Genomic DNA, 24,326 nt, shown 5'->3' on the forward strand with positions numbered 1-24,326 from the left:
TGTATAATAATATAATATTATTATATATATAGGGCTAAAAAAAATATCCTAATTTTACACACTATAATTTTTAAATATTTAAGTTTTATTTGATTTTTCTTTTGTGTTGAATGCCTATATTGTAAGACATTTATGTCCTGAACATAAATATTTAGGTATACCTCATTAATGGAGTAAAATTTTCAATATTTTTTATTGTATGTAGGTATAAACATTTACACGTAGAATCCCTGACTGAGACGGTCGCTCAGCCAATCAGCGCACCAGCACAGCTCGACGGAGGCGCGAGTGGTGTCTGGTGGTCAGAGCTGGTAGAATTTTTTTTTTTCAAAAAGTTAATTAGAAATCTCAGGTAACGGCATGTTTTATTGTTATACTTTATTAGTGTGCCCAAAAGGTCGAGTAGTTTCCAAGTCTTATATTGAAGCAACGTAAGCCAAGCAGGCGGGTGTCTCGCATTATTCTTCGCTGCACCAGTAATATCCAAAATGGTCCCAGAGTTAAACTGAATAACCTAGACATACTAAAAAGAATGGTCCCTCAATTGGCAACTAGAGGTCAACTTAAGTAAGAGCACAGTGAAGCTGGGTACTGTACTCATTTAGTTGTGCTTCCTGGGGTTGAGCTTCGGCTCTTTGGCCCTGGCTCTCAATCTACTGGTGTACAGGTTCCTGAGCATATTGAGCTCTATCATATCTACATTTCAAACTGTGTATGGAGTCAGCCTCTGCCACATCACTTCCTAATGCATTCCATTTATTAACTACTCTGAAAAAGTTCTTTCTAATGTCTATGGCTCATCTGGGTACTCAGTTTCCACCTGTCCCTCATTGCGCAAGTACCACCTGTGCTAAATAATCTGTCTTTATTTACCCAGTCAATTCCCCTGAGAATTATGTATGAGGTGATCATGTCTCTGCAAACTCTTCTGTCTTCCAGCAATGTGAGGTACAATTCACAAATACCTAGAGGGTGCCAGGAGTTCTTTTTCTCCCCGAGCCCATCCTGGGGCCAGGCTCAAATAGCCTTTATTAGTAACTCATACCTCTTAGTTCTGAGACTAGTCTAGTGGCTTACATGTGAACCCTCTCCAGCTTCGTCTTAGGTTTGACAAGGTATGGACTCCAATCTGGAGCCTCATGCTTCAGGGTTGGTCTTACATAAGTTGTATACAAGGTTCTAAATGATTCCTTACAAGGATTCCTTATACTGTGAACAAGAAGCTGATATAAGATGACATATGGAAGGGAAAACCCTCAAGGAGGCAGAAAATTATTTTGGTGTTGATATTCCAGTAACTTTTTAAAACCCTGTTTCTAGTGTGGTTAAAAAAAGGGCTAGTCGTACTATATTGTTACTATTTAAACAAACCTAATCTAACCAAGTTAGTCTATCCCAACCTTGTCTAGTTTAGTCCACCCGAACCCAACCACACCTAATCTACTGTAACATCATACCATAAGAATAAATTTATGTAATTTCTGCAACCCATCCTCTTGTTTAAATAATACTTTTTTAATTTTGGACCGTCATACATACAGTATACAATACTGCCGTAATGAAGAATGAGAAGAATTTGGCACTATTCACTGTATAGAGTCCAGAAAAGTGAATCTAAAAACCAAACTTAAATATTCCTAGGCTTAGTATAGCATATATATGTGGTATATTAGGCCTCAGATAGCATGTACTGTATTAGGATGGTAGGTTAGGTTAGATCTTATTAGCAACATAAATATCAAACCTTTTCCATTTTTCCAAATTCTACTTTCTAATTGTCCATTATGTCAATATGTTTACAACGGTCCACATCATTATTAGTATAAGTACAGTACTATCTAAACAGGATGATGAGCTGAATTTATGTGCAAGGTGTGTGACATCATTCTGATATATTATTGTTGCATCCTGAGATTTTTTTATACTGTCCTAGTGATAAAAGAAATTTATTTTCCTATTCCAGTACCCAACCTTATTGTTGTATTCTAATAGTTTTTCAATCTGTAATATTGAAATTTACCTACTATCTTATTTACCTATCTTAAAACTTATTCATATGTAAAAAAATTTGCAATTACTACCTTTCACATGTCTATTACAATATATCTCTAGTTTTAAGTCCCTGTGGCACAGTGGTAACACACTCGCCCCCCGCTTCGTGAGCGATTTGGCCTGGATTAGTATCTTGGCCAAGGAGGATTAACTAGGCTCCTCCTTAGGATCCTCCTTAGCTGTATGCCTCTTTTCACCTAGCAGTGAATGGGTACTGGGTTGTTAAACGATTTAGCGTGTCGAATTCCAGGCAAAATTAAAATTACAGACCTACTCGAAATACTGTGCATGCTAATGACTTTACAAGAATGTAAGAACTTTTGTACTGTATATACTGTATAAATAGAAAAAGTACTTTAACTCTTGTATTGTGCAAGAGTTACGCAAGGTATTATTTATATGTGCACAGAAAATTAGTACTGTATTCAAAACCAAGATTTTCATCATCTTATGTTGTTAAAACCATGCCTTGAGCATAGGAAAAAATATCCCCAAAAATCTTCTCTTTTCAAGATGTTAGAAGTATACTGGAGGCCTCAATTACCAATTGGTAACACTATACCAGTGAAAATATCAAATGTTGTAAAATACAGTACTGTACTTAAAAGTTCTATAACATCATATGATGGGATGTGTTAAAAAGTTACCAGTTAAAAATCAAGTGATGTTATGTGTAGTACAAGGGCTAAGATTGAATGTACTTGTGTTAACTTTTAAAAATTGCTCAAATATGTTGTTATACAGTGGAACTTCAATTGACGAATGCCCTTTTTTATAAATTTTTTGGTTTACGAGCTCAATTTCTTCATAAAATTCATCTCGGTATTCGGGTTTGTCGATACATGTATGGGTCAACGAGTGCGTGGATCTGCTGGGAGCGTGCGAGGTGCACCTCAATTTACCAGTGTATTCCGTCTAGTGACAATTGCGCTTGAATTCTTTGTGAAGAATTTCATTGTTTTTTTGCTTTTTTGGTTTCTGAACATAAAAGTTTTTATTATATATCATGCCATGGGTCCCAAGAAAGTCAGTGGTAAAGTTCAACCTAAGAAAGTAGTTGTGAAGATGACGATAGAGGAAAAACGAGATCATTCATAGTGAGACAATGTGATGTCTCACTACAGATAAATGTTAAATGTAGGGAAAACAAGTGTCTATAGACAGATTTTTAGTAAGACAAGCAAGCAGTGAGCCACAGCCAGGTCCTAGTGGTATGCCTGCAAACCGTAAGAGAGAGAGAGAGAGTACCCCAGAAATGTTATTTTTGCTGTTATAATGGAAGGGAACTCCCTTTCCAAACACTTGTCCTCAATAAAGGTAAGATATACTCTAGTACAAAATATGAGTAGTATTCTGTATAAAGTGTATTTTTAAGTTAACATTTTTGGGTGTGTGGAATGGATTAATTCAATTTACATTATTTCTTATGGGAAAATTTGTTTTGGCTTGCAAATTTTGGGCATACAAACATTCTCTTGGAACAGATTAAATTCATAAACGATGGTGCCACTGTACAAAATATATCTAAATACAGTAAATAAAAAATAGCACTGACATATGCCAAACACACCATGCTTATTGATATCAGATTTTAAATGACAACTTCTTGCGAAATGGTTCACAAAATGTGAGTGTCTGGTTTGCTAGTTTTCAGACATATGGGAGTGTATTTGCTCAATATTATTCTAGTTTGTTAGTACAATACAGTATCTGCTTCATGGGCATATGTTCACAAACCTCAATGTTCACCTCGAGCTTTAGTTGTATCACATGTAACACAGTCTCTTCTACAGGCCATGCGACGTTATTGGTCGGCCCCTCTGCATGGGGAGTACTCGGCACATCCATATTCTGCAAGGGACCACTACACGAATCGTCCACATTTACACCATCAGTCTCACGGTCCCTCCTTGCTTGGAATATATCCACCAAGCATCTCTATACAGTCTGATGGTCGCCCCTACTTTGGAACACACCAACAAAGCAACTCCTATGGTCGACATTGTGCTGCATCAAGAGACCAGCCATGGAATGGAACCAGAAATCATTATAACCTTCCTAATAACCCATGGCAAAGAAATTACACTCAGGACATAAGTGAATATTATAAGAATGCATACAATAATGAAAGAGTGGCGAGTAATAATTTCCGGATGTACACTGAAGAAACAACAAGAGTTACTTTGAAGAAACTCCCATTCTTTGATGTCATATCAACGTTATTGGAAGTTGATATAAGTAACCAAGGTAAAAAGTTGAATTTTCCTATATTTAATAACAATATTTTCAGATTAGTAAATAGTGATGGATTTTGGTCATTTGCCTGTGATTGGATCCTGGTGCAATATGCTGTACTATAGTATTTAACTCCTAAATAAAATCCTTTGTATTATTTAGTGACAAATGCTCTCGAATTAATGATTATGGGGGTGTAAGCTCCAGCTTTTAGGCACCGCCTTTCAGCCAATTATACCTGGCATACTAATTACATTTCTTGATCAAGGTTATGATATTTTTGTGAATGAAAGTGGCTTCAACAACTTCCTTCATTGTATTCTACATATTGACCACACATACATAGTACTGTACTGTATAAGAATTTCTTTACATAACTACAACTGAATAGACATCCAGATTCATTCACTAGTACATCCAGCTTCCACCGATGTCCTCATATCCTTTCATTCAATTTAAATACCTTGTAGACTGCTCTTGTCGACATTATCTATTCCTATTGGAGTATCTTGTATGTTATGATTATATTCCCTATGTTTTTTCTCTTCTCTAAGGTTCTGAGGTTGAACCCTCTCCTTTCTGATATAACTATTTGCAAACCTCTGTACTTTCTCAAGTATCCTTTAGTTTTTTCATGAAGTGTGGGTTCCATGCTGGTTCTGCATACTCTTATAATGGTCTCATATAGACAGTATAAAAGGATTTGAAAGTCTCCTTGTTTTGAGTCGTAAGTGCTGTTTTCATGTTTGCCAGCTTCCTGTATGCTGCTGACATTATCTTATTCACATGAGCTTCTGAGGCTTGTGTTGTAATTATATCCATTTCCAGTTATTTTTATCTTATTGTTCCCTATATGTCTCTTATCTTCTTTTCCCATCTTTATTTCCATACAGTTACTTGGACTGAATTCCAACAGCCATATATATATATATATATCTGCCCACGTTTGAACTTTGTCAGCACTCTTCTCATTAATTTTGCATCATCTACAAACATTGATGTGAGATAACTTGTAGAACATTTACATAAATTGAAAAGAGCAAAAGTCCTAAGACAGAGCCCGGGGAAACCCTACTTCCTGTCCCTAACTGGCCTGGCATCCTCTGGCTATGAACTATGTTGTATGTCTCAGGTACTCTCTTCCACAGGTCAATATCTTTAGTGCTATCCATGCTTGTTTCTCCCTCTTGTGTGTGAACATTTATGAACATCTGTATCAAAAGCTTTCCAACTGTCTAGAAGGATGTAGCCAACCCATCCATCATGTTCTTGCCCTTTGGTGATTCTGTCATAGGATTGAGTCAGGTTGTCATAGGATTGAGTCAGGTTGTCATAGGATTGAGTCAGGTTGTCATAGGATTGAGTCAAGCTGTCATAGGATTGAGTCAAGCTGTCATAGGATTGATTCAAGTTGTTATAGGATTGATTCAAGTTGTCATAGGATTGATTCAAGTTGTCATAGGATTGATTCAAGTTGTCATAGGATTGATTCAAGTTGTCATAGGATTGAGTCAAGTTGTCATAGGATTGATTCAATTGTCATAGGATTGAGTCAAGCTGTCATAGGATTGAGTCAAGCTGTCATAGGATTGATTCAAGTTGTCATAGGATTCAGTCAAGTTGTCAAGCATGATTTTTCATTTCAGTCTTGTGTTGTGCCCCATTACAACATTTATAATTTTCAAATATTCTGCAGTGTTTTCCTGGTTACCTTTTCAAGTATTTTCTGTGCTAGTGATAGTGATCTATATTTTAGTGCTTCATGTCTGTCCCCATTCTTGAGCATTCTGTCCGAAACGCTGTGCATACTAGTGGCTTTACAAGATTGTAATTACTATGCTATGTATCCTCAATCCCAATGTATCTTCTTGTATATAAATAAATAAATAAATAAATAAATATTAATTAAGATATTAGGAGACATTTGCCTTTTTCCAAATTTCTAGAAGTTTATTTGTCTTGTGTTCTGTTGAAAGTTCTAGTTTATGGGTAACTCAAAATCTCTATATATATTTTTTTTTTTTTTTTAGTAACCTTTTTCTTGGAACAGATTGACCATCTATTCTGGCCCTATTCTTGCTACAGCCATTTTCTCCTGGTGTCTTTTTACCTTTTCTACAGTATGTATCTTTGATTCTGTGTAGTGTTACTTCTTACCATCTGTTGTCAGCTCTCCTTCGTGTTCCTACCTGTCCTCACAGCCTGAACACATGGTCTCAGACGGCTTAGGCTCGTGTTTTGCTTTTGTCACAGTGTTGTTTAGAAATTACTAACCTGTATTCCTCCATTTACAGGAATGCCAGTGGCACATTACAAATTTACTATCACGGCAGATAAAGCCAATTATTTCAAAGATAAAAGGTCAACAAATCCATACCAAGTAAGTAATTCAGTATCTAGTATATAAAGTTATCTTCACTGTACTGTACAAGGTTTTCTGGGAACTGCACTGCTGACTCATGCAGACTGAGGGCCAGCTGTATTAATAATAATAATAATAATGTTTATAACATAGCTGTTTTACATAGAGATGTGTGGGGTGCACACGCACAATACTGGGGAAGAGGGAGAAACATATGAATCTAACTGTTGTGCATACGCAAGAGGAAAGGATCATATCAAACAGTAATACTGTACACTGAAAATTAAATTATAAATATAAAAATTAATACAATGATACTTTTTAGATACAGCTGAGGGTATGCAAGCCTGATTGTACCAGTGAACAGACGGACTACTTTCCTGCCCTCCTACAAATTGCCGTCAATGACATAGTTTGCAAGTTGCCAGTAAGTACCAAGTTAGATATTTTCATAAATCAACATGTGTTATATTTTAGCATGAAGAAACTGTGTTTCAGTATGTAAGTTCTTTTCTGGGCAGCTACATTGGTAACTTCCCCAGCCTGGTGCTCCAACAACACCTGGACACTGTTGCATTATGCAATGAATGACTTCTCTTGTCCGCTGAGGACAAGGAGTTTTTCAAATGTCGTACAGTATTGTTCCCTCAAAGACGCATGGAGCTTGTGGAGATTAGAGATCATTTACACAGGCAAAATGCCTGCTATAACCAACTGGAGCTCCTTTTGAAAATAGCTTGGCAACATTATGATACCGAACAACTTTCTGAAACTAGCGAAATGCCACCAAGTTCATACATAACAAAAGTAAAGTCAGAGATTATGATGTAATTTGGGTTTATTATTAATTTATCAGCCCATTCTCTCGATTTGCCATAATGTACAAAATTCAACATCCTATCCTAACTAGAAATGCATGAACCGAAGCCACACACCTAACCTAATGATCATTGTATAGAAAACATTGATTTTTGTGAGCTGCTCCTTCAATTTGTCCTCTTCAACTGTACATCACATTTTGATGTGTAAATCCTCAAAATCAAAATATGATGTACAATACTATAAATCATAGTTGCTTGTGAAATTGATGGGTTGTCCCATATTCTTTTTGTGGGTTCTCGGGTTAGAACCCACAAATTTATTTGGTTAATTTAGTACACCTTTTTTTTTTTATGTAACAATTCAAGAGAATGGCCTGGCTGCTTTTCATAATACTGTACTGTACATTGCATTTGGTACATTGGTTACCATAACGTCCTATTAGTTGAGAGGACAGATTGAATTAATATATAAAGTACAATACATGTGTTTCATTAATTTTATTTCTATGGCATTTGTTTCTGTCTACCTTGGTCATGCTTACATAACATACAATATATTGCACAAAGAAATCACATTAACATGCTGTATCAGTGAGAAAATCAGTAGGAGCCGTGAGGAGGATACGAACATATGCTCTGGGTATTACCAAGCAAGCACCCCAGACCACTACACTGTGACATAGTCAAAGGCATTGCAACTTGGGATTCATCTGAACCCTCTAGGGTTCCTGACGATTACACTGAAGCCTGACTAGGGTTTCACACAATGCCCACCATGCACCCTGGCTGTAGTCTAGGAATTCTGCTTCTTACACTTCTCTTCAAATGCACAAAAAACTCATTAATGTGATGTATCAATGAGAAAATCTGTAGAAGCTGTGAGGAAGATTCGAACTTATGGTCTGGGTACCCCCCCCCCCAAGCCAGTGCCCTGGACAACTCCATAGACTAATGCCCCGGTCTAATGATTCGCATATTAACCCGATAGCTCCAGGGAGCCTCCGGGCCTCATCCGGAAAATGGCGTTTCATTACGTTCAATTCTGTTTTTTTAGATAGTCAGACTATTTAAGTTTTGATGCATTCCATATAGTAAGTTTAATACAATACAGTACAATATGTTGAATTTCACCAGTAAACAGTTTGTAAATTTTAAAAAATCTGACCAACTATCATTTTTCAATGTAGCTAAATATGTAGTTTTTTCATCTGCCAATAAGCTCTGAAAGATGCTTATTATATGTTTTTTATGTAATTAAGGTACAAATGAAAGTTAATAAAAGATGCCTTTCATAACCAGGGCATGCAGATGGTGCCGAGAGGTCCAGCAGGGCCGGTGGAGATCACTGACAAGTGTAATTTGTATATTAATAAGGAAAATAAAATAACTGTAAGTATGATAATCATCTTTCTATAAATTGTGTGCATAATAACCACAAAATTACAAGAATAATGTATGCATAATTTGATTGTGGTGGTGCTGACACTTGGTGTTTTGATTTTTATTATTTTTTACTGATAGAGTATTAATTTGATTTAACTACTATTTGGGACTATTCCATGCTTGTTAAATCTGGGGCTCTGCTAAACCCTGAGCTTTTGAAATGTCAAAGTTTTGGTAACTTATTAATGCAGTAATACTCAGGAAGGCAACAGGCTAGATATTTTTTTTTTTTTTTTTTTTTTTTTTTTTTTTTTTTTTTTTTTTTTTTTTTTTTTTTTTTTTTTTTTTTTTTTTTTAGATATATACAAGAGTTGTTACATTCTTGTACAGCCACTAGTACGCGTAGCGTTTCGGGCAGGTCCCTGGAATACGATCCCCGCTGCGAAGAATCGTTTTTACAACCAAGTACCCATTTTACTGTTGAGTTAAACAGAGGCTACAGTTAAGGATTTGCGCCCAGTAAATCCTCCCCGGCCAGGATACGAACCCATGACAAAGCGCTCGCGGAACGCCAGGCGAGTGTCTTACCACTGCACCACGGATCCTGCGTTGGCAGGATGGCACATTTTATGCACCATAACTAACCACTAAGCAGTTTTGGTGGGTGTGGTAATGAAATCGAAGCACAACATAACGCTAAATGCTACCAGCAGATGACGCTTGAGGAGCAGAATGCCTTCAGTATACTATGCCCATTGCCAAGTCTAGTCACAATACTGCTATTATCAGATTCCTGGTCACTAAATCCTGAATATGAATCATTATCCACAAATTTATTTTCTAAAGGATCAAGAGGTTGTTTCATGATGCATAGATACATAAAACAATGGGTTTCTGCCTCGCACTATGAACATCATAACAAACATTGTGTTCACTGATATCTGAACAGTGTACATAATTTTTATCACAGTCAGGATCATTATTATATGACATCATTGTAAAATAATCACAATTACTTATTTTATTCATCATTATATCATTATTATGAGCTCTGACTGCTTACTCTACCCTTGGTCGCTCGCTCAATACTGATGCTCTGAGCTGGGAGGGATGCAGTAGATATTTTTCTTCAAGACGATGTCTGTTTACTGGCAGATGTAAGTCCTGTGTACCTGCAGGCGTTTTGAATTGTTTGCTATACCTACAAACATGTATTCGCGGTGAGCACACCACCCATCAAATGAAATATCACGGTGAACACATTGAAGGGATCAAGTTGGTTCCAAGGATCAAGAACCTGTTAACGTTCTGATCAATTAAACAGTCGGACGTGGTCAATCTGATATATGAATCACAGGTTGGTTGTTCAGGTATCCTTTGGAGGGGTTTATCAGTTTCCCTCTTGAATGTCAAGAAAGTTATGCCCATTATATTTACAGGAAGTGTGTTGAAAATGCTGGCCCTTAATGTTTATAGAATAGTCTCAGAGTACCTTTTGCATCCCTTTTTTTATAATGGGGCTATTTTACACATTCCACCATGCCTTCTGAGCTCTTAAGGAATTATTTCTGTATGCAGATTTGGAATGAATCCCCTTATATTTAAGGGATTTTAAGCATTCCCCATAATTTAAATGTTTTACTTAAAAATTATTGGGATCCCTTAAAATCCTTTGAATTATGCTCCCTGGTATGCAGGTGAATATTTTAAGTGTTTTATTTCTATTACAATATGTCCCTTCAGTAACTGTTCATAAATTTATGTCTACACATTGCTGAAAATATATTCTTTAATTTTAACCTGCAGATAAAAAGACCACCAGAAAAGCTCAAGTTGTTTGTCCAGTGTGTGAAGAAGATTACAGCTCAAGATTTGATACAGCAACTTAAAGCAAAGACTACTGTAATACCTGAGGTTACAGCCTCTAAAAGTAAGCCAGCTTCTTACAATTTTACAAAGAATGTTTTTGTTTCTACAATTTTCACCTTTAGTTACATGTAAGTAATCAGCAGTCCAGTTGCAACAGATCAACAAAACCCAGTTTTTCCTATCTTCAAAATATATCAACTTCACATGGTTTGAGCAGGTGTAGCTTGTGTGTCCTTAATACAGTGAGACTGATGTATGTTTCTTGATAGATGATTTGGCCAAGTAAGTTCAGGTCAATCCATCCATGTCGACAGCCAGTGCTTAGTGGCACTCAAAGCTTGAGTAGCAGTCTAGTTAAGCTAGCTGGCCTATGGTGCCTTAACAAATAGGCTGCTTCCCTTCAAGCTTAAATGCTCGAGCACTCTTGGTACACGCATAAGGCATTAGCAATAGAAAACCAGAAAACTGGTTCTCTCTAGATTAATACAGAGGAAGGAAGGAAAGGGGATGTTGGCCATGGCTGTTTCCTTGTTAAAATTCACCTTGTACTAGTTAAGAGGGTCACTAGATCCTCTCTGTCTAATGTCTTAAGTTTAATATTACACTGCAAAGATTTGGATTTAAGATTGCAAAGGTTTAAGCTCTAGTCTATTTTAATTTATTCAGTTCTTCTAAGGGCTCTTACACCATTTTATGCATTTTTGTATTTCATTCTAGACCATATAATATTTTAACTACTTTTTAACATGTCTTTTGGTTGGTATGGTGCTTCAGATATAATTCCTAACCTATAATATTCAACCTAAGACTGTGACACTTTCATCCACAGTTAAAGACAAGCTGAAGGGGGACAGTTCTGGAGATGAGATAGCCTCTACAACTCTTCATTGTTCATTGTTGTGTCCCTTGGGAAAAACTAGAATGACGTTACCGTGCCGTGCCTCAACATGCAGCCATTTTCAGTGCTTTGATGCTGTTGTATATCTACAGATGAATGAGTGTAAGCAAAAGTGGCTGTGTCCTGTTTGCTTTCAACCAGCAATTTATGACCATCTACAAGTTGATGGGTAAGGAAGTTATGTTTTTGTTCCAGCTATAATTTCCAAATGTGCCTTAACTCTTTGTTTTTGACATCATTTTTTGGCTATATCATTACAAAGGGTCAAAATTCAGCCAGAACAATTTAAAAAAAATCACATTTTGTACTGTATTGCAAATCTAGTAACAGAAATTCTTTCTCCTATCTGTAAACTAAAAACAAAAATTAGTTACAAATTTTATCAAATAAAATAAAATGTCTATTTTCCATACTGCAACACAGACGAAGTAACCTAAAATCAGGATATATGGCCATGTCTCCAACTGTCATAATTTTGGACAGGGGTGCTAGTCTCCAGCATTAGGGAATGCTCACATCAACTTCATGGAGTGGGTGGTAATATGAATGCTGCTCAGCACTTAACTCTACTACAGGACTCGACTGTCTGCCTGCATGTAGACAATGCCCCAGTGGTGCACTACTTCAGTCATGGAAGTTGTTCTTGTTCTTTTCTTCCTATGTGACACTGAAACTGTCCATAGCATCTCGTCTTTATTCTCGGGCCTTAGTACTTTAGACAGTTCACATTCAGGGTATGTCTTATGTTCTTGTTCAGTACGTATGTAAGACCTTAGGTCATCCTTGGGTGGTTTTGTTCACCTCCACATGGAACCACAAGCTACCTGCATATGTGACTTCATTCCCCACTGTGAAACGTTTGCTTTGGATGCGCTACATTGTAACTGGAACCAGTGGAAGATGATTCTATCTATTTCCATGTACAGTATTAGGATGCTGCTCTTTGGATTGGAGAAGCTGGAGATTTTTATGGGCCATGTTTTCTTGCTGGGTTCCATGTAGACAGTTCAGTTCTAGTTCTCGGCCTTCCTCTTCTGTTGCTTCTATCTGGTTCTATTTCAAGACATTCGGCTATCTTGTATGATTGGCCGAGTAATCCACGTCACCTTTGAGTCTTTCTTCCGATAGTCATATCTCTGGATTTTAGGACACTTGTACCTCCATCTAAATGGGAAGCAGAGGACAGATTTGTCAAGTTATTTATTTGTGGGTTTTGCCCACATCCTCAATATCAAGTTGCTTGGGCATTGGCTTCAGCAGTTTCTTGCCCTCCACCAGGTGTCATCTGAGGTATAGGTGTTGGTTGTCTTTTCTCTACTAGCTGCTGTCTGCCACTACTGTATGACACAATTTCTTGGTATAGGTCGATGCTGTTGGAGCCTTTGCTGTTTCTCTTAATGCTGCCTTTGATTTTTTGTTATCTCTGCCATGGCTTTGGATGTCCCCTGTTTTTGAGGACTTGACTTTGAAAGCTGTCTTTTTGGTTGGTATTGATTAAGAATCAGCTTGTAGAGAAATTCCATGTCCTGCAGCAATAGCTGGATTCTTTCATTTCAGGTTCTAATGATAAAGTCTTTCCTGTCTCATAATTCCTTTCTCGCCGAGGATGAAATGTTGAGGTATCACCAGGGCTCTATTGTCATGCATGCCTGGATTCTCTTTATTTTCATCCAACATATGCTTAGTCTGATTTCAGTATTGCATTGATAGTTCGACCATTCAGTACTTGCTGTTGGAGAGACCTCTGATTAATTGCTCACCTTCTGTTTTATGCACTGAATTTTGTCTCTACCAGTTGGTCGAGATGGTGGTCAATCTGAGTAAGCTTCACATCTATCCACGAGCTCATGATCTTTAGATGTTTGTGGTTTTCACTACTTTCTTTACCAACCCAACTACATTCGAAACCCACCAACCTAAGAACACCCCATCAACTGACTTTCATCATCAGCTCTTATTTCCACAGCTGTCTCCTATCCCCTGTACCTTCTCTTAACATTACCATTCATGCAAATAATTAATTTATCCATTAATCATTTTCTCCAACTATACATTCTGTGTGTTAATACTGTGCAATACATTACAGTATGTGTACAGTAACAAAGAGGGTGTGGTATTTGTATATTACTTTTAAAAATCCCTAAATGAGTTTAACAGTGTTTGTGTAAATACTGTACTGTGTATAATAATGTTTTATGATATATGCATGGCATAGGGGGCCCAGAGGATACATTCCTTGATCGGCTGGCCTCAGTTGCAGATCTACAACCTTGATTTTCAGCTGATATTGTAGTTTTGTTATGCACTACTCAAGACTAACATAATTTGTTCAATATTTTTATTTTATCTCTTTTTTTTTTTTCCACAGGTACTTCACATCAATCCTGGAACAAAATAGCAGCTCCGACAAAATTATCCTGCTTGCTGATGGCAGCTGGCAACCAGTATCTGCAGCTGACAACAGGCAACAACAACCACCCATAGAGAATATATGTGATGATTACCAAGCGAAGGATACACAGTGTGCACCGCACAACATTACAGTGGATTTAGATAGTGAAGAAGACACCATCAATTATGACAGTGCAGAAAATCTGCAGGAGGAGGTGTTTAGTGACAGCTTGGGTAAGAATTAGTTATGCACCAGCAAGGAAGGAATTCATGCATTTTTTTGTTTAACTTCACTTTTTTTTTATATTTCATTTCCTTCCATGCAGTATTTTGAGAATGCTTCTTAATATTGTTTTGAAATAAGAAACTTATTTAAGATGGCTAAAGGTATTTTGCATGGAAATGAGACAGTGTATAGCCTTCTGATGGCTCATTTTAGAGGCCATTTAATCTTTTGTATGAGGGAGAATATCTCCGGTCTCTTGTGCTTCAGGCCTCTGGTCTGCATGACCTGGATCCCTGGGCTGTGAGTCCTGGCACCCTGTTCTTTTGAAGTGTACACTTTTGGAAACTACCTCGCTGGGTCTAGTCGAGCTTTGGTAACCCTTGTCAGCTGGGATAGTGCCCCTGTCATCCAGTTTAGGTGCTCCATTCCTCAGAAGATGGTGTGCATTTTTGGCCAGTTGTGTTCCTGGCTCTGTGTGGTTTGCTTGGGGAACATTCTAGGTTCTTTCCAGCTTTTTATTGGGGACTATTAGGCATTTCGCTGTTGGCTGGAAGGATTGTCTGTGCGTTTGCTACCTTCTTTCCCAGTTTTAGTGGTGGCGACTGGGCCCCTGATTGGTTTGGATTGTTCCTTCCTAGGGTGGGTTTTCCTACTCTTGTCCTCTTTGTAGGGTCTTTTGGGAGTTCCAGCCAGCAAATTAATCATTGGCTGATCGACTGTGACTCACTTGCCCACCTGACGTCATGCAGTCAAATTGTATCCACTTGCTGTACATACAAGGGTCCCGGTAGTACAGTCGGGTTCGTTCTTGCCGCAAAATCGAGAATTCTGGGTTCGAATCCCGGGCGGGACAGAAATGGTTGGGCAGATTTCCATTCACCTAGCAGTGAGTAGGTACTCAGGAGTTAGTCAGCTTGTTGTGGGGTTGCGTCCTGGGGGGAGGGGGGGGGTTGTAATTTAACCTTTGCCTCGATAAAAGCCAAATGTGTATGAATACAATCTGGCTTCCTGGCCCCTGACACAATGAATTATTATACTGAGAGATGCATTAATGTTTGTCTAGAATATCTTTTCAAGCATGCTAGTCTCTTCCTATATATTTTCTAGTTATATATATTTAGGGGTAGGGCATGTTAAATTTTAGGATATATTACTATTTGTCACCTTAATTGTGTGTTTCAGTTTGTTTATTTATCTTCTCCAGATGTCAACATGAGTAATGCTGGGACAGATGCACAGGCTGCAGTAGAAACAATCACCCTGAGTGATGATGAATCTTTAATAAATAGTTCTCACACCAGCGATCCTGGGTTCAGGTTCTCCAGTACGCCACGTAGACAATCCATGAGAACCAGACGATCTACTTCACTTACGTATCAAAGCCCTGATAATACAGATACCACACAGTTGTTTACATCTTCAACTCCTCTACATTCCACGGGGAGAACCTTAGGGGAGTTTTTAGCCGTCCCTGAACTTAGAAGATCTAAAAGAAATACACGTAGCAAAGCCAGCAGTAGGGCAAATAGTATTATGAATAGCACAGACAATGGAGGAAATGGGAACATGGAGAACAACTTAACTAACAGTGAAATCAGTAGAATGGACAGAAACACAAGTGCTAGTACAATCAGTAGAATGGACAGAAACACAAGTGCTAGTACAATCAGTAGAATGGACAGAAACACGAGTGATAGTACAATCAGTGGAAAGGACAATACAAATACTAGTCAGAAAAGCATGGCCAGTGGTAGTGTTTGCAGTGATAGCAGTGACATCATCAATTTAACAGAAGATGACACTGATTCCTTCTTTTCTGGAAGTGATAATTCTGCTGCTTCTTTTATTCCTCTCAGATTATCAGGTAAGTTACCAATAATATATTTTTTTATACATGTTATATTTATATAGCTAACTAGATGGGGTATGTAACTGTGTCTGGATATCTCTTTCCTCCCACTCTTTCTCACCTCTCTTTCTCCTATCCCCAACTTTTACCCCTCACTTTTCCTTTTCCATCCTCTCCACCTGTCTCCTTCCCTCTCCCTCAATATCTCCTCTCTCACCCCTCTCTCCCCACCATATCTCTCTCTCTTTCTCCTGGGAAATTGGTGAACCCAGACAGGGAATGCATTTTCTGCCAAACAATCATATAAAAGCCACTATTTCACTATCTCCTGGAATGTCAAGCAATCAACGACCTTAGAAGATCTTTTAGAGTCCCTGAGTCTTATGGTAAATGACCCAGGGTATGGGATGCTCACGTGAGCTGCATGGCAGTGCTGTGAACTGCTGCTGCTGCTGTTGCAACATGCACTACTCATGGTTGCTCTCTTAGTACTTCCACCTCTCACACCTATGATTCTTTTCCAAGATGGTGTCTGTTTACTGGAGGTTTCAGTAAGCAGATGTGAGCCTTGTGTACCTGTGGGAGTTTTAAATCTTATATGGTTCTGTACTTTAAAACATCCATGATTGTGTCATGCAGCCAACAGTTATTTGCCCTGGGCATGGGTTTGACTCTGGGCTCTGTACCAATTTCTGTGGTTTTACGCCTTCCACCCACAGTACTCGATCTCTTTATGAATGCCTCGGTCCTGGGATGGAGCTTTATGACTATTACTCATCAGGCTTCCCAGGATCATTGGGTGAGTTTTCTTTGGAAGATGCAGAGCACAGTTTACAAGTTTGTGGAATTTTGGCACGTGTTGTGGCTCATTCGTCTTCCTTTGGGCTCTTTTTATTAAGCTCCACTCCGACTGCTCTCTGGTGGTTCATTGTCTGAATTGCGGGTGGTCATTTTGGACTTTTCCTCCGTTGGGCTGAACTCTACAAATGGCTCGACTTCGGCAGCTTCTATTCCACATTGCCCTGTTTTCCTATCGTGAGGCTGTCATGGTAGATGCCTTTTGGCTTCATTAGAATTGGTGAGAATTCCTGTATCCCTTCCCTCTGGTTTGGTTGCTGGTCCTAGTGCTCTCCAAACTGGCTGGCTTCTTGAGGGCCAGCTTAAGCATGGTTTCCAGCCCTTCAGGTCTGTTATCTGAACCCCACACATTTTCCATAGCTTTCCCGAGTGTGATTTAAAAAATTACTGCATTTGAACATCTCTGAGTTTAGCATAGATAATGATCCTCAATGGTTCAAGGCTCTCCTTTGATCACCGCATCCAAACTTTCTAAGTCTGCTTTACTGACATTTGCATGGTCTGCAGATGGGAGATCTCTTGGTTTCTGCTTGCATCTTTCATCTCAGCAGCAGCAGTATGAGGTCTGTTGGTGCTCTTTTCATCTGTTCCCATCTCCTCATCGCTTGTCTTCAGTTTCAGGGGTCTTGTCCTTTTAGTCCTGGTGGTTTATTGATTGGCATTTGATATCCAATAGAAATGCTACATGATTCATATCATTCAGTGCTGGCAAAACCACTTTTGTTTTCATTTGGCACTGACATTTATTCAGCACCATTTTACAAAGCACAAAGTTGTCTCATGCATTTTATCATCCAGCCGCTCACTTTCCTCCTAAGCATTCATGGTCTCTGAATCAGGTTTTGTTTTTTTCTTTCATTTGCTTAGTTCTTGGTTGCCCCTTTCATCTGGTATTTGTTTTATAAAGCCTTGTTTTTATTAGCTCTTGCATCCAGGTTTAGGAAGCCTTGTGCTCTCCTTTGGAGGCAGGAGTTCTGTTCCTTTGGCCGAGGTGAGTTATTTCTTCATTTGCAGCCCTTTCCTATCTTTCAGGCAAAGAATAGTTTTAGGAATACCTAGGTCTAGCTCATTTTCCAATATCTGTTGTAAAAACTGCACAATTTCAGGAAACAAGCATTGCCAGAAGAGCACTCATTTACGCTTAAAAGCAAGAAAGTAATAGTATAAAGTGTTATGATATGTTTATAACTAAGGCCTATAAGTTTGGACAACACAAAACATTCACTAGCCAGTGTGACATTGTAATTGCTAGTATTAGAGTGGGATATCTAAAGTTATGGCAGATGGCTGTAGGTAATGAATTCCCAATGGTAAGCATTCCAATTGTAAACTATGTGAACAAGAGCTATTGCGCATTCCAACACTATTTGTGAATGTCGTGTTATCAATGACTTCAAACCAAATGGTATGAGATACTTTTGAGTTCTGCAACTACTTCATGCTCTCCAAAATATTGGAAGATATTAGACACCCAACCCACAAATCTGAGAGTGAAGAATTGATGATTGTTTGTCCTGGACCATTATCAACTTGATAATTGTTCAAGATATTGAAACATCATCAATTCTTTATTTTCAGATTTGATTTGTGGGTTGGGTGTCAAATCGTCAGCCATGTTATTGTGACATCATCTGCATTGGAAGATATTCTTGTGCTCTACCCAGAGTTTGCTAGTCCAGGTTACTAGACTCGCATCTTATATTCTCTTCTGATTCCATATATGACTAACCATCCTGTGGGATGGTATATTAAATTAAGTCATATTTAGCACCTTATACATTGTAAATCTTCATTTAGAATAGGATAGCAGCATATTGCTGCGTGTACCTTATTTTGTTTATAAAAAGAAATGTTTTGCGGAGAGTCATTGTTGTTGACTCTTGGCTTGTTTGGCCGATTGTGCATCAGTTTTGTTAGTCGTCCTTGTTATTTACATGCCACTGAGGATGCTTCTGGTGATGCATTGTTTGTTGACCTAGTTTCCTTGGCTCCTTGTTCCACAGTCCATTGTATCATGTCATCCAAAGTGTCATCAAGTTTAACCAGCCTTCAGTCTACCTTCAAGCCCATACCGTTCAGAAGTCTAAAACATTGTCCACTGTATTTTCTAATATGACCTGGATTGATATTTGGGATTGGGTTTTGGACTTTAAACAGTGTGTTAATGGCATGTTATATTATTAATGTATCGGGACTCCACCAGGCTTGTGTGATGTTGGGTAGAGTTACATGGTGCTGAGTCCAACTCCTTTTTGGGATACTGGCTTCTGCTCTCCTCTTCCCTGGTAAACTCCCTTTTTGTTCTTATTCTCCCTTGGCGAGATAGCAGTGGGGAGCTACTGAGTCAACCCTTCCAGAAAAACCAGCATTGAATGTGATGAAATGCTTCTTTCTGGTGGATCCTTCAGTGGCTCCCTGGTCACTCAATTCCCTTTTAAGTTGCATTGATGGTCTTTGGGCGGCTCGTGACCGATGGGTTGGTCCCAGGCAGACAGAGGTGTCCCAGGGCTGCCACCAGGTAGCAGGTGAGTGTAATAATGGGCCTGGGTGTGATGTGTGTGTGTGTGTAGCTTTATTTGGGGAGCTAGCAACAGCCATCAGAAAGAGGCTTTTTATTACATTTAACTCTGGTTTTATTGGTAAATCTTCTAGAAATAAATCCCAGTATCATTGTCACTAGTATTCATCATGGTAAATGCAATTTTTTATGTTTCATTAAATATTTTAACATGAAAATGGCCATATGCTTGCATTGTAGTGTATGTTACCACAGCTGTTATAGTGAGCACTTACTGTTATTCTGAACTTTATCATTACAGTACTGTGTACAATTTACTAACTTATTGTAGGTGCTTGTGCTTCATCCAGGAGGGCAACACAGACTACAGACAAAGGTAAATATACTAAAAGGTGGAAAATATTTGAAGATAACTACTTTTTTTGCATTATAATAAACTTAAAATATTTTTTGTAGGCCGGCATGTGTCTCCCCAGCGATCAACGATGGTACTCAGAAGTGCATTTCGGAAACCAGAAATTATAAACCCAAAAACCAGACACGGAAGATAGAACAAATAGTATTATTTAAGATTTATATCAAATCAACTAACAATTTTTCTTGCTTTAATTTTTAAGTTCATTGTGTTGTCTGGGATAATCAGATATCACATGCTTCTTTTGTAGACCACTGTCGGACACACTACATGACTGGTATGGCGCCCCACAGTAATTCGAAGAAGCAAAAACAATGGATGAGAAAGAGGAAAAGGCCGAGGAGGAATTTAAAGCACTCTAAAAATAAAAAGGTTTGCAAACGTCCATAAAGCTCTTCAACCCCCATTGGTTATTAACCAGTTCTCACGTATGAGAAGTGAAAGTGCGGGTATTGTACAATAACGTGATGTACTGTATGTATAAATGCATTCAATTATACACATCTATGAACATGCTAGTGTTTATTTTTGTATTTTCAGGTGATGGATTATTTTGTTTAAATCTTTGACAGAACTTTTATACTGTACAGTACATTATTGTTTGCAAATCTTGTAAGGCAAATGTAAATAGCTGAGGAAAGCTAATAGTTTTTATTTGTCTAAATGTACATATAACTTATAAGGCTTTACTTTTATACATTCATATTGAGGATCTTGTCATACTGTACTTCAGTTCACTTTCCTAACTTGTAAATAATGTATCTGGTGACATAGATTTCATTGTACAGTGAAAATGCAACACACACTTCTCTTTGCACTTTTACATACAAGATTTTTTTTTATTATTATTTTTTGTTTAAGCATTTAATTGTCTATCGGTATCATATATTTTGGCGAATATTATGATGATTGTGAATGTTACGGTGTGTGTTGGTTTTAAAGTGGGTACCCAAGATAGCACCTGTGGATTATTTTTTCCTCAAGGATTTTGATAAGCATTTGATGTGTTTATTTACAAATTATTATTTGTATGTTTACAAACTATTTGTTCATGTTTAAAGCATGTGTACCCAAATATTTTAGTGATGTTTCCACTTCCTTTAAGACAAACAAAATTCAAATCTGAATTTAGTAAGACATATCCTCCAGTAAAAGATAATTATATTTTGAAAGTAAAAAAGATAAACTTTTGTAAGTGGGAACGGCAGGTTAGTGCCCCAAAGAGCCATAAACTGCCTCTTCGGGACTAGTGCCAATCTCATTTATTCATTTGGTTAAGTAATCTCATTTGAAATTGGTGGTAATGCAAACATCAAATGTTTTAAGTGTTTGATCATTGTCACAACCCTTAACAATACATTATTCCTTTGGCAGTGTTATAGGTTTTTTGTGTATACATTAGTTAGTAAATGTGGTGCTTACAGCTTTGTGGCTCCTGGAAGATGAAGCTATGGAAAGTAATGACAAATGCAATGTTATATTATGGCTGCCCGCACACACTTTTATGCTGCGAGTAATTTGTTAAGAAAGAATGACTAGATTACATCATAATCTGCTCATTTTGTTTTTAAGGTTAAAATAATTTAGTCACTATATACTGTAAACTCGGTAACCATAATTCGTGCATATGTACATGGTGTTTTGAAATTCAGGATGATCATAAGTTTTGCTTTCCCAGTTGTAACAAACTAGCTTCCTGTAGAAAGTACAGATCTGTCCTAAGCATTACATTGGGACCACATGTCTCCCAATGTAATGCTTATGACAGATCTGTACTTTCTACAACAAGCTAGTTTGTTACATTGTGTCCTTCAATAAAATCCTTGAATTCGATTCCTTTGACATCAATTGTCTTATGTCTTTCTGCTGTTGTATTGACATCCTGAATGATGTCTGGGAACTTGAGTATTCTCTGACAGTGCTATATACTGTAACCTTCCAGGCTTGACACCGTTTGTTAATTACTGACCAATCTCACTTATCCGGACTATGTGGGAAGGACTCCTTGCCAGATAAGCCAGACTTACGGATAAGCAGGCGCTCTTAGCGAGGAAGTCCAAAAATGAACATAATAGCAATTTTTTGTACCACAAGCAACATAACTAGAATTTCCACACACACCATCAATCGAAAATATATTTTAAAACAAACTTCAGCTTCCTTGTGTATTCTGTTTTCTTGTTTGATGTTGTAGTTCTTAAAATTTGAACAGTTTACATAACCTAATCTCCAGTTATCCGGATATGGCGAAGTTATGCCAGAAAATTATCTAGACGCTATTTTGACTGGATAACCCCAAATATTCTATTCAGTGTGCTTCAGATAACTGAGCTAATATAGTACTTGGTAAACTGTCACTAGGGGTTGGTTTTCTCTTTTTGGAATCCTTGGTGAATCCTATTCCTTTGATATCATTTGCCTTGTGTTCTGTTCTCGTATTAGTATCCTAAGTGATATTTAGTGCTTTTTGAATATGCAGCGACTGTTGGTGCTACATAGTCTTCCCGGCTTGGTGCCTTCTATTGATAATTACTTGGTAAACAATTTAGTCACATCATCATCCAGATAAAAGGTTTTATATATATCACCCAAGTTAAAATATCAGATTAATCTCTTCCAGTGCCATTCAGGTGAAATTAAAGAAATTAAATATTTGTGAAAAATTGGCTCTAAAATAGAATAGATTTATTTGTGCCTGGAAATACTGCTGGATTCTAGAGTACACATTGCATATAACCTGTTTTCCATTGATAGTTGTCGTGAAGATAAATATTCTAAGTGCTCCTTATGTATCTATGGTGTAATAAAAGTGGTGTCAATAATTCAGTTAAGAGCCAGTAAAAATGAACTATAACAATTTAATTTTTCTGTCATAGTTAGTCATTATTACTTAGTATCTCACTTTTGCTGGGTGAAGAATACACTGGGCATGGACTAACCACTTGTGGCTACTGAGCAAAGAAAGGAAATATTATTTTCATAAGAGTGCAGTCTTACTTTACTAATTCTGTGCAAAGGGACTTCATGTGGACCTCTTATGAGAGAAGTCAAAATTTAAATCGTTTGTTGAGGTTCTGTAAAATTGCATAATGGTATTTGTTAGAACTAACATGGGTATGGATTTTTTTTTTATCTATCATTATTACCTTAAATGCATTAATATTGAAATTCATTCAAATTTTAACAAAATATGATGATTAAATGACTTTTAAACCAGAATAGATTTTGTTTATGAATCTTAAAATTGTTCTAATATATTCATTAATATTTTTCACTTGATACAATTTTGGGTCTTGGAACTTTTATTTTTGAAGGGGACCTGTAACAAAATACTGCACAGACTAGTATAAGGCTGGTTGCCTGGGTTTACACTCACCTGGGAGTCCCAGGAGCTGCCTGCCTGCACAAAATACATTAAAATCAATAACCACATTTTACTGAGTACAGTATCAACAATTTGTTGTGTCTAGACATTTCTTTCATTGAATTTATTTAGAGTGGTGGGATTAATATGCATGATAATTATCCTGCCATTTTGCATCTTTTTTGTGATATTACTATAAGGAACTAGATATATGTATTGGTGAAATTAATTCATATGCTAGAACATCTATACTATATGAACTGATCCATTATGTCTTCAATTTCAGGCCCACTGTAACTTAATTTTGTATTTTGTCATAAATTTATAAGTGGCTAGCTAAGTAATACACTAATTGCTTTGTGGCACTTCATTATTCAATTAAATATTTTGTCATTTCATATCTTTCATTAATCAATTCAATGTTAAATACTACCTGTATACTTGATTACTCTATGTGAGACTTTAATTTTGTAACAATAATGTTTGATGTACATTAATTACATGCATCATAATAATGTGTTGTGGAAGCCAGCATAGTGCACAGTCTGGCAATCTGTGTGTGCTGCTTCATCATGTCTCACTCTCCTGGGTGTTGCCTAGATGAGGTGAGGGGCTCTTGTGTGGTTCTTGGACTGATGAGGGTGTATTGTTTCCCCCTTTTCTTCTTCAGTTATGAGGCATACAAAAAAAAAAATTACATAGGATTTCTGTTTGGGTCATATCAGACCACCTGCTGAAAAGGTTGCCCTGTAATTATCTAAGTGTAGTTACAGGATGAGAGCTACGCTCGTGGTGTCCCGTCTTCCCAGCACTCTGTCATATAACACTTCGAAATTACTGACGGTTTTGGCCTCCACCACCTTCTCACCTAACTTGTTCCAACCGTCTACCACTGTTTACAAAAGTGAATTTTCTTATATTTCTCCTGCAGCTTTGTTTCGTTAGTTTAAATCTACGATCTCTTTGTTCTTGAAGTTTCGGGTCTCGGGAATTCTTCCCTATCAATTTAATAATTTCTTGTTACTATTTTGTACGTAGTGATCATATCGCCTCTTTTTCTTCTATATTCTAGTTTTGGCATATTG

The 24,326-nt window shown here is 37.5% G+C and overlaps 1 protein-coding gene across 4 annotated transcripts; it reads left to right on the top strand.

Moving 5' to 3' along the window:
• The first annotated feature begins 228 nt into the window (after positions 1 to 228).
• Positions 229 to 23,639, top strand: LOC123746047 (E3 SUMO-protein ligase PIAS1). Of its 4 annotated transcripts, none has more exons than XM_045727218.2 (11): positions 229 to 352; positions 3,846 to 4,299; positions 6,582 to 6,667; positions 6,975 to 7,076; positions 8,770 to 8,859; positions 10,660 to 10,783; positions 11,552 to 11,789; positions 13,989 to 14,245; positions 15,442 to 16,101; positions 19,794 to 19,838; positions 20,128 to 23,096. In XM_045727218.2, the coding sequence occupies exons 2-11, from the start codon at positions 3,849 to 3,851 to the stop codon at positions 20,265 to 20,267; spliced, it is 2,193 nt and encodes a 730-aa protein (XP_045583174.2). In that variant the 5' UTR covers positions 229 to 352; positions 3,846 to 3,848; the 3' UTR covers positions 20,268 to 23,096. The 4 variants fall into 4 exon arrangements, with proteins under 4 accessions (XP_045583174.2, XP_045583178.2, XP_045583179.2 ...); XM_045727222.2 differs by having other exon boundaries at positions 19,919 to 22,032; XM_045727223.2 differs by lacking the exon at positions 19,794 to 19,838 and having other exon boundaries at positions 19,919 to 23,639.
• Positions 23,640 to 24,326: the final 687 nt, after the last annotated feature.

This window comes from Procambarus clarkii, chromosome 78, assembly GCF_040958095.1.
Source record: "Procambarus clarkii isolate CNS0578487 chromosome 78, FALCON_Pclarkii_2.0, whole genome shotgun sequence".
Taxonomy (NCBI): domain Eukaryota; kingdom Metazoa; phylum Arthropoda; class Malacostraca; order Decapoda; family Cambaridae; genus Procambarus; species Procambarus clarkii.

Coding starts and splice junctions, on each gene's coding strand:
- LOC123746047 (XM_045727218.2), top strand. CDS start 3,849: ATGCGACGTTATTGGTCGGCCCCTCTGCATGGGGAGTACTCGGCACAT. Junction 6,668..6,974: donor GGTCAACAAATCCATACCAA/GTAAGTAATTCA, acceptor GATACTTTTTAG/ATACAGCTGAGGGTATGCAA. Junction 10,784..11,551: donor TGAGGTTACAGCCTCTAAAA/GTAAGCCAGCTT, acceptor TTTCATCCACAG/TTAAAGACAAGCTGAAGGGG.